Source organism: Camelina sativa, chromosome 3, assembly GCF_000633955.1.
Source record: "Camelina sativa cultivar DH55 chromosome 3, Cs, whole genome shotgun sequence".
NCBI lineage: Eukaryota > Viridiplantae > Streptophyta > Magnoliopsida > Brassicales > Brassicaceae > Camelina > Camelina sativa.
Window position 1 is genome coordinate 28,389,518 of NC_025687.1, and position 13,323 is coordinate 28,402,840.

At 39.1% G+C, this 13,323-nt stretch overlaps 3 protein-coding genes across 6 annotated transcripts in view; 1 reads left to right on the plus strand and 2 right to left on the minus strand.

Annotated features, from left to right (window-relative positions):
• The window catches only part of LOC104778485 (probable LRR receptor-like serine/threonine-protein kinase At1g56140), an 8,907-nt gene extending 5,840 nt beyond the window's left edge, over window positions 1-3,067 (minus strand). Inside the window, exons 1-13 of one of the 2 annotated variants that reach the window (XM_010502944.2) lie at window positions 2,827-3,067; window positions 2,385-2,571; window positions 2,145-2,216; window positions 1,920-1,991; window positions 1,756-1,827; window positions 1,579-1,650; window positions 1,352-1,423; window positions 1,160-1,231; window positions 931-1,002; window positions 774-845; window positions 594-665; window positions 327-398; window positions 174-239 (exon numbers count right to left, since the gene is read on the minus strand). In XM_010502944.2, coding sequence (XP_010501246.1) covers window positions 174-239; window positions 327-398; window positions 594-665; window positions 774-845; window positions 931-1,002; window positions 1,160-1,231; window positions 1,352-1,423; window positions 1,579-1,650; window positions 1,756-1,827; window positions 1,920-1,991; window positions 2,145-2,216; window positions 2,385-2,571; window positions 2,827-2,947 — 1,094 coding nt within the window. In that variant the 5' untranslated portion in view covers window positions 2,948-3,067. The remainder of the gene's footprint in view (window positions 1-173; window positions 240-326; window positions 399-593; window positions 666-773; window positions 846-930; window positions 1,003-1,159; window positions 1,232-1,351; window positions 1,424-1,578; window positions 1,651-1,755; window positions 1,828-1,919; window positions 1,992-2,144; window positions 2,217-2,384; window positions 2,572-2,826) is intronic. The other variant, XM_010502945.2, reaches the window with a different exon arrangement.
• LOC104778488 (probable LRR receptor-like serine/threonine-protein kinase At1g56140) lies at window positions 3,436-9,515 on the minus strand. Of its 3 annotated transcripts, none has more exons than XM_010502948.1 (24): window positions 9,325-9,515; window positions 8,861-9,047; window positions 8,708-8,779; window positions 8,527-8,598; window positions 8,366-8,437; window positions 8,193-8,264; window positions 7,945-8,016; window positions 7,747-7,818; window positions 7,530-7,601; window positions 7,376-7,447; window positions 7,202-7,273; window positions 6,987-7,058; window positions 6,836-6,901; window positions 6,681-6,746; window positions 6,537-6,581; window positions 6,347-6,408; window positions 5,857-6,233; window positions 5,317-5,515; window positions 5,086-5,244; window positions 4,873-4,991; window positions 4,554-4,764; window positions 4,232-4,463; window positions 4,002-4,152; window positions 3,436-3,918 (listed from the first exon to the last, which is right to left on the minus strand). In XM_010502948.1, exons 1-24 carry the CDS (start codon window positions 9,443-9,445, stop codon window positions 3,580-3,582), a joined length of 3,054 nt encoding a protein of 1,017 aa, XP_010501250.1. In that variant the 5' UTR covers window positions 9,446-9,515; the 3' UTR covers window positions 3,436-3,579. The 3 variants fall into 3 exon arrangements, with proteins under 3 accessions (XP_010501250.1, XP_010501252.1, XP_010501251.1); XM_010502950.1 differs by having other exon boundaries at window positions 8,861-9,129; window positions 9,325-9,416; XM_010502949.1 differs by lacking the exon at window positions 7,945-8,016.
• LOC104778490 (shikimate O-hydroxycinnamoyltransferase) lies at window positions 11,288-13,141 on the plus strand. The gene is made up of 2 exons (XM_010502951.2): window positions 11,288-11,780; window positions 11,947-13,141. The coding sequence occupies exons 1-2, from the start codon at window positions 11,373-11,375 to the stop codon at window positions 12,832-12,834; spliced, it is 1,296 nt and encodes a 431-aa protein (XP_010501253.1). The 5' UTR covers window positions 11,288-11,372; the 3' UTR covers window positions 12,835-13,141.

The following is a 13,323-nucleotide window of genomic DNA, read 5'->3' on the forward strand; positions in this document are numbered from 1 at the left end:
ACTGAATATGTAATAAGTTCCAACTGACTATCTTGGCAAGTCTTCCGTGTCACCAAGACTGGAACCTTATTCGACTAAAATCGGAGTCCAGTAAATATATCAGGAGGATCTCTTAACAATCACTCAACAACATTAGGTGATACGTTTGCCTTTTAATGGATTTTGTTACTCACATATAGCTCAAAGACTGGCTCTTTTGAGTGGGCAAGGAACCATTCAACGTGTTGTTCCCCAGAAACCTGATATAAGGACAACAAATATGTTTCAGAAATATCCGGGTAGTTATACATAGAGATCCAAAAGAAGCAGAAAACATATCAACTTACAAGTGAGTAAGTCCACTTAAGTTAAAAAGTGAAGCCGGAATTGGTCCATGTAGTTTGTTGAAGCTCAAATCACTAGAAAACAAACAGAATTACACGGTAAAAAATTAAACAATTTCTGTTTAGTAATGAATGAGGAAGAATATAAATTATATTATCAGCAGATTAAGATCATGTCGTATTCTTTCCGTGACTTTTGATAATCATCTCACTCTTTTCAGAAAACAGCTTTCAGAGCATTTGAAGAAACACATTGACATATGTACTTACACTTGTTGCAAACTTGAGTATCCTCCAATAGTAGATGGTATTGTCCCAGTTAGATTGTTGTTCCTCAATACTCTGTGGCATATATCATAAACATTAAATTCAAGGAGGAGGAAGAAACAGTTCAACAGTACATTAACCTAATCATTAACTGGAGTAGAAGTTGAATCAAAACTGTCTTACAATATACTAAGAGATTTCATGTCTTTGATGAATTCAAGAGATGAGCTTCCATTGGATATATCACCAAGCCTCCTACATATAGAATATGAATATGTGGAGAAAGGGAAAGATAGAAAAAGAGTAAAAAACAATGACTCTGACACAATGCAAAACATACAGTTCTGTCAAATAAGTTAAGTTGGAAAATGACGATGGTATTGGACCACTTAAACCAGTTCCGAGAATTCTCCTGCAGTAAAACATGTACCAATCATTAAATCCATTAAATCCCAACTTTACAATGTAAAGGGGATTCTACTTAGTGTAAAAAGTACGATAAAATACATTAAAAAAACAAGATCAATGGAACAAATCCAATATACTCCGTAGAAATGAAATCTTCTTACAAGGTAGTAAGTTTGGTCCATTTTCCTATAAAGTCTGGTATCTGACCTGTAACTTCTAGATCCGCAAGCCAACTGATACAACATTAAGACTAAAAATCACCCAATGGCAAGACTAAAATGTAAAGTAATAAATAGATTAAAAACTGTAGAACCCCAACAATAAAGTTCATAGTCGAATTCAATATATCTTACGCTTGTTCCAGGTCCACGAGATTAGCAAATGATAGAGGTATCCTCCCGCTGAGTCCAGAACTATCTATGAATCTGCAATAGATGGAAGAAATCCTTCAAAAATTAACTACACTGAGAATTTCGTTGTCGGTAATCACTATATGATTTCTGAGGTTAAGGATTTCCTATCAAAATCATAAACAGGAAATAAATACATAAAGACTTGTCGACTTGACAGATACACTCACATTTGCTGAAGTTTTGCACAATTTCCGATCTCATCTGGTATAGAACCGGAGAAGTTATTTGAACTAATACTACTGCAAAAAAAAAACATGCATATGTAGAAGGAACCGTCAAAATCTTTCAGAAGCAGTGTGAAGAGAGTATCATATATAAACAATGAAGAAGCAACCTGGGCTTACAGTAATCTCAAATCTGTAAGCAAACCAATTTCCTTAGGAACAGGGCCAGACAACGCATTAATCCCAAAAGTCCTACGCGATAAACATTTGAGCGTGAGAGACACGAAATTATTAATTGAAGGCGTTAGAAAAACACCACAAAAAGAAGGTTTCACAGGCTTTACATCCATTGCATTCGAGTCAAATTTCCAATAGCTGGAGGCAGAGAGCCTGTGAGAACATTTTGACCCAAGTTCCTGAAAGAAGGAGAAAACAAAATGTGATTTTGAGGTTCCATTCTCAAGGATTTTGTGCGGCATAATAGCTGAAGCAATGATGTTTCTGAATGTGAATGTTCTTTTTGTAGTTATCCTATATAGAATCAAGTGACAGTGTTGATGAAACCATACAGATTTGTGAGGTATTTCAAAGTCCAGAGCTCTTCAGGTATAGGCCCTACAACTTCCCTCGCAAAAACCTTGCTGTCAAAACAACAAGGAGAAGAATTTGAGACTTGACATAATAAACTGAAGCATAGTGTTACTAACTTCGTTTCACCCAGAGGAAAAAAAGAAGAAGTAAAAAGTCAATCCCCAGTGGGAGAATGTGTCGAACACATGGGGTGCACAAAAAGGGGGAAAGAGGCGTACATGTTGGTGATGCGGCAGATTCTGGAGTTTTCGAAACTGCAGTCGCATTTGATGAGAGGGTTGTAGGCAGGGTTGTTGTCGAGGACAGTATCGTCAATGGCGGCGCCGGAGCAAAGTTCGCCGCTGATGTTCCATTCCCTCGGAGCCCGGATCCTCCAAGCCGCGAAGATGGAGTTCAAAGCTCGCGCTGTAACGGTCCATTATTATTAGCTCTAATTACGTACGAGTAACTAAACAAATGATGATTACATACATAATGTCAATTGATGAAACTAAGTTAACCGGTTAATTTATTAATTGATCATTAAAAAATATACTATTATACTTCTATTTATGTAAAATAAATATGGGTTTTTATCAAAATTAGGATCACAAGATCTAGCTACAGCCTTTTCAATTCGATCGATTTGAGTTTCAAACAAGAAGAAGAAGAAGACAAGACCTTCGTCGGGATGAGTGGTAGCTCCGGTTCGGTTTTGGGCTCGAACAACTAGAACCGAACCGAAATTACACAAGAACAAGACGGTGAGAAATAGACACGGAGACATCCGTAGCCTGAGCATCGTCGCAACCAAAATTTCGACGGCGAAGAGGATGATGTGATGTGAGAGGAGAGAGAGAGAGAGAGAGAGAGAGAGAGAGAGAGAGCCGCCAAAACTAGACGGAAGAGTTTCTACTTTGATTCAAAAAATGGTGTTGTTTGTGTTTGACTTTCAAGAGATTATTGCAATTTTGCTTGATTTTAATTTAACTAATGGTCTAACCAGCACTCTAATCCCTCCTTCGCGAGACGAGCGACGGTGTCAGTCACGCGCCTCATCTTTCGAAGGATCAAAGCATGTGGAGTGCACGCGTGTGGAACCGAGGGTGTGTTTCCATGTCAACGGAGATTTTTCAACAATGGCGGCTGCGCTACAAAGTACAAAGTGTGTATGTAAGCAACACCACCCCCCTTTGGACCTTGACACTAAATTCCAATGATGATATGGTCTTAAAGGAATTATAATGTTAAATATGGGACCAAAGACAATTTATTCAGGAGAAGAAGAAGAAACAGTCAAACGTAATTTCAAATTACTTAATTTTGGTCTGCTTATAAATTGCCTCCGCTGGGCTGGTCTGGTCTGGTCTGGTCTGGTCGTATTGACTTTTTTACAATGTAAGATTTACAAACAAAGTATAGAAACCACAAGTTTTAAGTTTCTTGTTGTCGTCCACCTTCGACTTGAGACTTGGAAGGATTCTTTGGAGTTTCAGGCAATATCCAGCTCGCGCTCGTTGAACCACTCATGAAGCTCATAGCATTCTCGAATGTTCTCTCAGAGACGTACCCTGGCTTCGCATTGGCTTCTGTTATCTCCACATCGCCGGTCAACATACCCACCACTCGGGACATTGTTGGCCGTATTGCATGGTCTGTTTGTGTGCATAAGAATGCAACTCCTATTACACGTTTCACTTCTTCCTCGTCAAATGATGTTAGTTCCGGATCCACTACTTCCAAGTCACGCTGCTGTTGGTGTAGGCTCCATGCCTGCACAAACCAAAGACTCAAAATTAATTATTCACCAAATTGGTAATAAGGAAGCTGTTTTTGTCCACTAGTTAGATAGATACCCATTCGAGAAGGTATTGTTTGTCATCATCCAATTCTGGAGAGGAGTTAGGCCTTCCGCTGACAACTTCCAGAGCCACTATACCAAAGGCAAATACATCCGTCTTCTCCGTTAGATGTCCAAGCATCACGTACTCTGGTGATAGATATCCGCTGCAATGTAACATTCAATTACTATAAGTTTTAACCCATTGGACAAACCACGTCTAATGAGAGGTTTTCAGGATATTACATTGTCCCTGCAACTCGGGTACTTATGTGCGTCTTCTTATCATCATATAGTTTGGCCAACCCAAAATCAGAGAGTTTTGGAACCAGATCCGAGTCCAGAAGAATATTGCTTGCCTTCACATCCCTATGCACTATACGGGGATTTGACTCCTCATGCATATATGCTAAACCTTTTGCTACTCCCAAGCATATCTCAAAACGCTGTGACCAGCCAAGCTGCAAATTCTTGTCCTCTGCCAAAATCATGCAACTTGTAAAGCTAACAGCAGTTTTTTTTTTTTTTTTTTAAGAAGGATAACACATTTAAGATGTCATGAGCATACCAAACAGAGCTTGATCTAGACTGTTGTTTGCGAGGTATTCATATACAAGCATGCGCTGATTTCCTTCAATGCAGCATCCATACAATTTTACAAGGTTGCGATGCTGAACAGCTGATATAGTGGCAATCTCCGCAACAAATTGACCCTTTCCTTGCCTGGATGCAACTGACAATTGCTTCACGGCTATGTCTCTTCCGTCATTCAGTTTTCCCTGTACCGATGGATATTATTAGAAAATAGCCAAAGGAAAAATTTACATAACCTTCTAGTACGATGCTCTCCCTATAGGTGTTTCATCACACTATGTGTAGGGTCTTACCTTAAAAACAGGTCCAAATCCTCCCTCCCCAAGCTTGTTGGAAGGATCAAAATCTTGAGTTGCAGTTCTGAGTTCTGAGTAACTAAAGGTGTAGGGCCTTATGTGCAGACTGTGTAGCACTGCATAAGAGTAATTAGATGATAAGAACCACTTAGAAAAATACAATTTTATTAGAGTTTAATAATACTGCCACAGCTAAGCCTTTTTATATACCTTCTTCATCAGCCGCCCTTTTTCTTTTCCTACGGATGAATAAGATGATAGCAATCACCAAGATACTTAACATTCCTGCTCCTACAATGGCCCCTACAATGATACCAATTGTTTTCTTGGATTTCGAGGGCAACTTATTTTTTACAGTAGGTATGAAATCTGCAGAGAAAAAAAGATGGTAGTAAGAAGAGATTGTACTTGACGAAGATCATGAAAGTTTCTGGTGTATACCTGGAGTGGCACTGATAGCTGAGACTAATGGCCCATAAGTGCCTTGAGCAGGAATACAGCATGTCCCTTTTCCAGCCCAAAAAAGATGAATTTCAAGGTAATTTTCAGATACATTTGCTTTATAGACTCTTTGATTTACTCGGATACTAGAACCATTAGCTGCTCTGTGTATGTCAAAATCCTTTTCAACAAGTTTTCCCTGAAAAACAAATGGGAAATCAGAGGTCAGAAACAATTTTTGAGAGCAGAATATAGTTCAGGAATAGTTGAGCCTTAAAACGATGCATTCATCCCCACTAGAACGAAATATGTGCTGCACCTTGCACCAGATACTCTAACAGAAAAGGATCTCTTGTATGCCAAGGCTTATCAAGGATCCCTCTGGGTAATAAAAGTTACTACAGACATATCATATGATCATTACTTGAGATGACAATATGATCATTATTTAACTTCACAAAAACAAAAGAACTAATTCACAGGCAAGAAGAAATTATTGTTTGCAAGAAAATGGGGGAAGCTTAAGGTAATAGTAGAGACCTGGACATATATGTCGAAAAGTCGCCTTCCAAGACTTTTCCAGGTATTAGAACCTTGTATTTGTATCTCAGCAAACTGAACTGTTACACTATAGCCTCCATTTTCTAGCCCCAGTCCATAATACCTTAAAGAAGATGCAGAGAGTCTCGCTGATTGGAAAATCTCCGAGTCTGAAGTGTTCGGAAATCGTGTAGCTGAATGATCTATGTATTGATTACTGTTACTCCCAGTAAATAGTCCTACATTGCTGACTGCCCATCTCTGCGTTTTACTTACGAAAAATGTAGCTGGTCCAAGTGCCCCCTCGTCCTTTTCATACAAAGCTCCACTACTAGACCTGATCTCCTGGCCTCCACAATTGATGAAAAAGTTGAAATCTGGACACCCATTAAAAGAAAAGCATCTTAACCAACATGTTGTCTAATATATGCATCCCAATATTCGCAAAGCTAAAACTGAAATGAGTTTCAAAACACTATAATGCACTTACATACTCCTTTTCCTCGATTGCAGCGGAAATTCTTCTGGAGGCAGTCCAGTCCGGGGAGAGCCCTTATAGAAAAAAAAAAAAAAAAGTACTAAAATGAGGAATACGGCATGTCGATTAATAGTCGTAAGCTTGTGAAATAAAAATAATGTAGAACTTCAGGCACCAAGAAGAGCACAAGATTCAAAGTTACCTTCTGTTAGAACCTCCCAAGGTGAAGTGGTTGGCAATCAGGTTACTGCAGAATAACGCACACACACAAAATTAAACTTTATTTTCAGCAAAAAAACAATGTATTGTGTGCCATAATATTTAAGCACGTAGTTCTCGAACTTACAGTTGCAAGTTTGATAGGCGAACCCAAGAAGGAAGATCCCCTGCTAAATCATTGTATGACACATCTCTGTATTGTAAAGCACTTTAAATTATTGACAAGTATTCGATACATATAACTGAGAGAGAAACATTCCTATACATATACTTGTTACTCACATATTGCTAAGGGAGGGACTCTTCTGAGCCGGTAAGGAACCATTCAGCTTGTTATTTCCAAGAAACCTGAATGAAGGTAATGGTAATTCTGTTCACTTAGTGTCCGAAGCTTGAATAAGAGCATATGATGGGGAAACAAATATATTCTTACAAGTGAGTAAGCTGTCTTGAGTTGAAAAGCGAAGCTGGAATTTGCCCAGTTAGCTTGTTGAAACTTAAATCACTGGAGAACAAGTAAAAAATGTTGTTGGTAATTATTAAAGGCCTCTGTGCTTTATGTTCAGAAGTATATATCATCTCAGTTTAGTAACAAAGTAATCTTACGATCCAGAAAAAAAAAATTGTGTCATCTTGTCTCAGACTTACAGTTGTCGTAGCCACAAGTAATCTCCAATATCGGATGGTATTGTGCCTGTGAGATTATTGTTCCTCAATACTCTGCATGATATTTAAATAAATGTCAAAACACAGAGGAAAGGGAGCAGCTAAAGGAGTTCAGAAGTTCATCAAGATTAGGCAAAGCTGAACCGAATTCCTTACAGGACACTTATAGATTTCATTTCTCGGATGAATTGAAGAGAAGAATTGCTATTACTTATTTCTCCTAGTCTCCTGCATTTTAGATTTCAGTCAGTATCGAGACAAAGAGCCAGTGGAAAAGTGAAGGAGAAAATAACACATATTCAGCACTTACAGTTCTGTCAAGGAAACTAAGTTCGCAAATGTAGATGGAATTGGACCAGCCAAACTAGTCCCCAGAATTCTCCTGCAGGTAAGCATGTATCGGTATATAGTGTGGTAGACCATCAAAAGTTGTTAATTAACCGTTACTATATACATTGATAGGCCATAGCTTCAAAACAAAGAAATAAGACTGAATAATTGAAGATCTGCAAGATGAAATTTCTCACAGTGTAGTAAGTTTGGTCCAACTTCCTATAAAGTCTGGTATCTGACCTGTAAGTTGGATATCGTTAATCCAACTGAAACAAAATGGAAAAGGAAGTCAATCCAAAACTTATGAACAAGTATGAATATGATTTGTGTATCTAAATGAGTAACCAAATACAATAGCAACCCCAGGAGATTAGAATAAATGTAACTCTTACGCTTCTTCCAAGTTCACCAAATTAGCAAATGATGAAGGAATTTCACCACTAAGTCCTGAACTTCCAATGTATCTGTCACAAATATGAGAATCAAATAAACTTACTGCATCTCGGAAGCACTTTAGTGTATGGACATTGTTAAGTGTATTTTGTAAAACATTTTATGAGAAGTGAGATTGTATAGATGCTGTCAATACAAAACGTCACCACATGAAGAATGAAGAGCAAAAAGCAATGCATACACTTACATTTTCACTAGCCTCGTGCAATTGCCAATCTCAGGTGGTAGAGAGCCGGAGAAATTATTCATATCAATCGCTCTGAGCTCAAAAAGAAAAAGAGGGAACAATCATTAGAATCTATCTATCAGCGAAGACTAAGATGTGATCATATCCTTGATGAGAAAGAAGTCCTTCCTTACAGTGATCTTAAATCAGTAAGGAGCCCAATTTCTTTGGGAACTGGTCCGGTCAGAGCATTGGCCCCAAAAGTCCTGAGTTAAAAAACGCAGCAATGAGAAAAAAAAAAAAAACTAATTGCTCACATATGCATAACAGTACAAGCTTGTCTCAAAGGCCTTACATCCACTGCATTTGAGTCAGATTACCAATGCCAGGAGACAGAGGACCAGTCAAGAAATTCTGATGTAGGTTCCTGCAGAAACACAAAATGTAAAAAAAAAAATTGTGTTCCAATGCAATACTTGTTTCAGTAGATATAAGTGAAGCACTTGAAAAGGAAAATTAAAAAAAAAAAAGTATACAGATTAGAGATGAAAACAAGAGTCCAGAGGTCATCAGGAATTCGTCCGGCAACATCCATACCATTAGCTCTCCTAAAAGAAATTGAATTTTCATTGTGAGTGAGGTGATACGTCGAACAGAGAGAGAGAGAGACAGAGGAAAAGGAAACGTACAGAGAAACGATGCGGCAGATAGTGGAATCGACAAAAGTGCAGTCGCATTTGATGAGAGGATTGAAAGCTAAATTGTCGATGCTGACACTGTCGTCTATGGCGGCTCCGCTGCATAGTTCGCCGCTTATGTTCCAATCCTTCGTCGCCGTTATCTTCCACGTACGGAATATGTTGTTCAACGCCCGAGCTGAATCGATTTCCAATTTTGAAAAGAAATTGATGGCAGAGTTTATAGATTAATTCAGGAAATTTATTCTTCTACTGACTCTCTAACCAGAAAATGAAAAAAAAAAAAAAAAAAGCAAATAAATATCCAACAAACAAAAAAAAAATCGATATACATAAAAGTTGTCATATCATCTCCATAATAAGAAGAAAAATAAAATTGAAAGCTAAAGCATCCAATTTTGCATTAAAAAAAGTCGACGATGATCTAAAACGAATTTAGCAAAGTTTTGGCGGACCTTCGTCGGGATCAGTAGTGGCTCTGGTTCGGTTCTGTGGTCGAACCACATGAAAAAGACCAGACATGAACACAAACCAAACTAGGAGGGAGAGATTTAGGGACCGTCTTAATCTCGGCATCGTCGATTACCAAAGAAGATGTGGGATATGATGGATCCAGGGAGGGAAGTAGTAAACCAACTAGCCCATTTGTTGTTGTTAATTGTTATATAGTTTAACCTTAGAATTTAACAGCCTAATCTTTTAAAATTAATAATTTAGCCATGTGGGTAAGTTTTTTTTTTTATTATTATGAATTTTTGTTATTCCATTAAAAAAAAAAAAAGTGTCGGAAAGCCACGCGGTCTTGGCCATTTCATTAGTCGTCGTTACTCGTTTAAACAGACTATCAGTAGTTCATTACTACTACTAGTATTAAACTAATGAATTAGCTAGGTTACTAAGTGTTATGTCCGGTTTCAGTCTGAAACTGCTGATTTGGTGGAACCGGGTTCGAACCTATCTAAACAAAGTTGATTAATCAAACCGTGTAATGACATATCAATGACATCAGCCAGTTGCCTCATTTTCAACCAAATGGCAAAATACTTAGAGCGTACGTGTTCCTTTCCTTCCACTTTGTATAAAATATTCACACGCCTGATGCAATCCAATCGCTAATATTAATATTATAAACGACCATTAGCGATAGATTTAATTATGACTAGGAACAAGGACGTCAAATACAAGTTACTATATATAAGGTTGACTATGTTTTTAAAACATTCTTAGTTACGACGTACGTATACTTTTCTAACGAATACAAAAGTATAATGTTTATCTCCATAACTTGAGTTGACTATAAATTATTGTTAGAGATTTTGCTTCTCATGATAACCAATTTATTTGTTGTATCTGGATCGAATTATGATTAGCTTGATAAATACTGTATATATAATTCGACAAAACACATTATTTTTGAGTACGTAACATGTATAACGTTTTTTTTTATTATTTTTACGATAAAACTTTATTGTTCATATATGAAATTGTAGTAGATTATGCTGGTATTATATATATATATACGGTCTTTATGTAATATATGCAATAATGTTGTCCTTTTCTTCTTCCCTTTTTTTTGTGAGTGTATGTGACGGCATTAGTGCCGGCCCAGTAAAAATTGAAGCCCAATACGTAACCATTTTTTAAATGGATTTTATAAGGTAAATTTTAAAAGTTGAAACAGAATTTTAAGATTAAATTTTTACAAGTTAGATCTAACATACTTCGTTTTACAAGTCCCGTTGTTGGTAGTAGATCTTTTGCACAAGAGCAGTAACATTTTTTTTTTTGTCTAAGAAGTAACACTTCTTGAAAACATTGTGAGCAGTCAATTTGGCTTCCAACGTTTTCAGTACGTCCCTCTCCATTTCCCGTCAACACAAGCAAGCAGCAACTATAAATTAAAGGGTTATGCCCATTGGAACGCCAACAAGTTGTGGATTCTGGCGTAATTCTCTTAACACATCAGTTTACTTTACGCGGTTAGATTTTGCGAAATCTGTCGGAAAGCTTTGTTACGAGGTCATATATATCGATTGACCATCATCATTCAAGTAATAAGTTTCTTCTCTTCATCATTGTTGTTCGGACTTGATACTCTTTCGGTAGCAGCTGGTCCACAAAGGCCCAAAGTATCAAAAAGATATATATAAGTTGAGCCCATTGTTAGTTATTTGGGCCTAAGCGTAAGGACGGAGAGGGGGTGAGAAGAAGAGAGTAATCGGAACTGGTTTACCAACCCCCGGGAGAGGAGTGGGACAGAGTGGTGAGATGGACCAATGATGAAGAAGCTGCCGCATTTGCATTACTGAGATAGTTGGTTGACAGATGGAGTAGGCGGGGACGGGGGCGGTAGGTGAAGGATTACGACCTTTCGCTTTTTTTTTTTTGTTCTCACCATACCCACTTATTATATTTACCCCTCCTCCCTTGTCACACAATTTCTCAGATCAAACTCAAAACATAAATCTGTTTGCGTTTGATCTTTTCTAAACCCAACCAAACTATGAAAATTAACATCCGAGATTCCACAATGGTCCGGCCTGCCGCCGAGACCCCACTCACTAATCTTTGGAACTCCAACGTTGACCTCATCATCCCTAGATTCCACACCCCTAGTGTCTATTTCTACAGACCCACCGGCGCCTCCAACTTCTTTGACCCTCAGGTCCTCAAGGAAGCTCTTTCCAAGGCCCTCGTCCCCTTCTACCCCATGGCTGGTCGCTTGAAGAGAGACGATGATGGTCGTATCGAGCTCGACTGCAACGGCGCCGGTGTTCTCTTCGTCGTCGCTGATACTCCTTCTGTCATCGACGACTTTGGGGACTTCGCTCCCACCCTCACTCTCCGCCAGCTTATCCCCGATGTTGATTACTCCGCCGGCGTCCACACTTTCCCGCTCCTCGTCTTGCAGGTTCAAAAGTCTTTCCCTTTTTTCGATCTTTGTGAATTTTGAGGAAGGATCCATTATAATTATAATTATACTAGACTAGGGTAGCTCTCAACCTAATTAGTGTATCGCTTTCTATCTTTAATTTTAGCTTAGCTTGATCCTGAGGCAGTTTCCTTGATGTATGTAGGTGACCTTCTTTAAATGTGGGGGAGCTTCCCTTGGTGTTGGCATGCAACACCACGTGGCTGATGGTTTCTCTGGTCTCCATTTTATCAATACGTGGTCTGATATGGCCCGTGGTCTTGACCTTACCATTCCACCCTTCATTGATCGAACCCTCCTCCGCGCTAGGGACCCGCCTCAGCCTGCTTTTCATCATGTCGAGTATCAGCCTGCTCCCAGTATGAGGATCCCGTCCAAACCAGGGCCCCCTGACAATACCACCGTCTCTATTTTCAAATTATCCCGCGATCAGCTTGTTGCTCTCAAGGCTAAATCCAAGCAGGATGGGAACACTGTAAGCTACAGCTCCTACGAGATGTTGGCTGGCCACGTGTGGAGATCAGTGGGCAAGGCGCGCGGACTTCCAGACGACCAAGAGACCAAGCTGTACGTGGCCATTGATGGAAGGTCCAGACTTCGCCCTCAGCTTCCCCCTGGTTACTTTGGCAATGTGATATTCACTGCGACACCATTGACAGTTGCAGGGGAGCTTCTATCAAAGCCAACATGGTACGCAGCAGGGCTGATTCATGATGTTATAGCTCGCATGGACGATAACTATCTGAGGTCTGCTCTTGACTACCTGGAGATGCAGCCTGATCTGTCAGCACTGGTCCGCGGTGCACATACCTACAAATGCCCAAATTTGGGAATCACTAGCTGGGCCAGATTACCCATCTATGATGCAGACTTTGGTTGGGGTCGTCCCATATTTATGGGACCTGGTGGGATTCCATACGAGGGTCTGTCTTTCGTGCTTCCAAGTCCTACAAATGATGGCAGCTTATCCGTGGCCATTGCCCTCCAATCTGAACACATGAAACTATTTGAGAAGTTTTTGTTCGAGATATGAGAGAGGTAAAGCCGCTGAAGAAAAAAAAAGCCTTCGTTTTTCCCTACTTAGGAAACTCCTCCTCAGCTAAATTGGGCATTTTGCTTCTTGTGGCAATTCATTATCCTGTGTTTTAGAGGGTACAACAAGCGTATGGTCTGTAACATTTGGACTATGTCATATAGGATCTTTTGCTTTATGTTAATACAGATGACAAAGTGTCAACACATGCCGTGATTGTTTTGGTGTTTGATTGGTTATGCCGATGTTTCATCCATGTTGCTGTCTGCTTTTCAGTTTTCCTGCATTAACTCTGTTTCTATCTTTCTACACTCCCTCGCTGTTTTTTTGGTCCAATAGTCAACGGATTATATGTGCCCCTAAAAGTCGACTTAAATAGTTGTGAATTTGGGGAGAAAGCCAGAGCTGCTCCCAAGACTGAAGAAGGTTTGATTTCATAATTATTGACAAACGTCTGAAAATTGAATAATGTTATTGAGTAGCCAAACA

Excerpts from the sequence above, each read along its gene's own strand:
- LOC104778488 (XM_010502948.1), bottom strand. The coding sequence starts at position 9,445 with ATGCCGAGATTAAGACGGTCCCTAAATCTCTCCCTCCTAGTTTGGTTT. Across the intron at positions 7,819-7,944 it reads TTGGTGAACTTGGAAGAAGC|TTGGATTAACGATATCCAAC; the intron begins GTAAGAGTTACA and ends ATTTTGTTTCAG. Across the intron at positions 6,747-6,835 it reads AGTCCCTCCCTTAGCAATAT|AGATGTGTCATACAATGATT; the intron begins GTGAGTAACAAG and ends TTTACAATACAG.
- LOC104778490 (XM_010502951.2), top strand. The coding sequence starts at position 11,373 with ATGAAAATTAACATCCGAGATTCCACAATGGTCCGGCCTGCCGCCGAG. Across the intron at positions 11,781-11,946 it reads TCCCGCTCCTCGTCTTGCAG|GTGACCTTCTTTAAATGTGG; the intron begins GTTCAAAAGTCT and ends TGATGTATGTAG.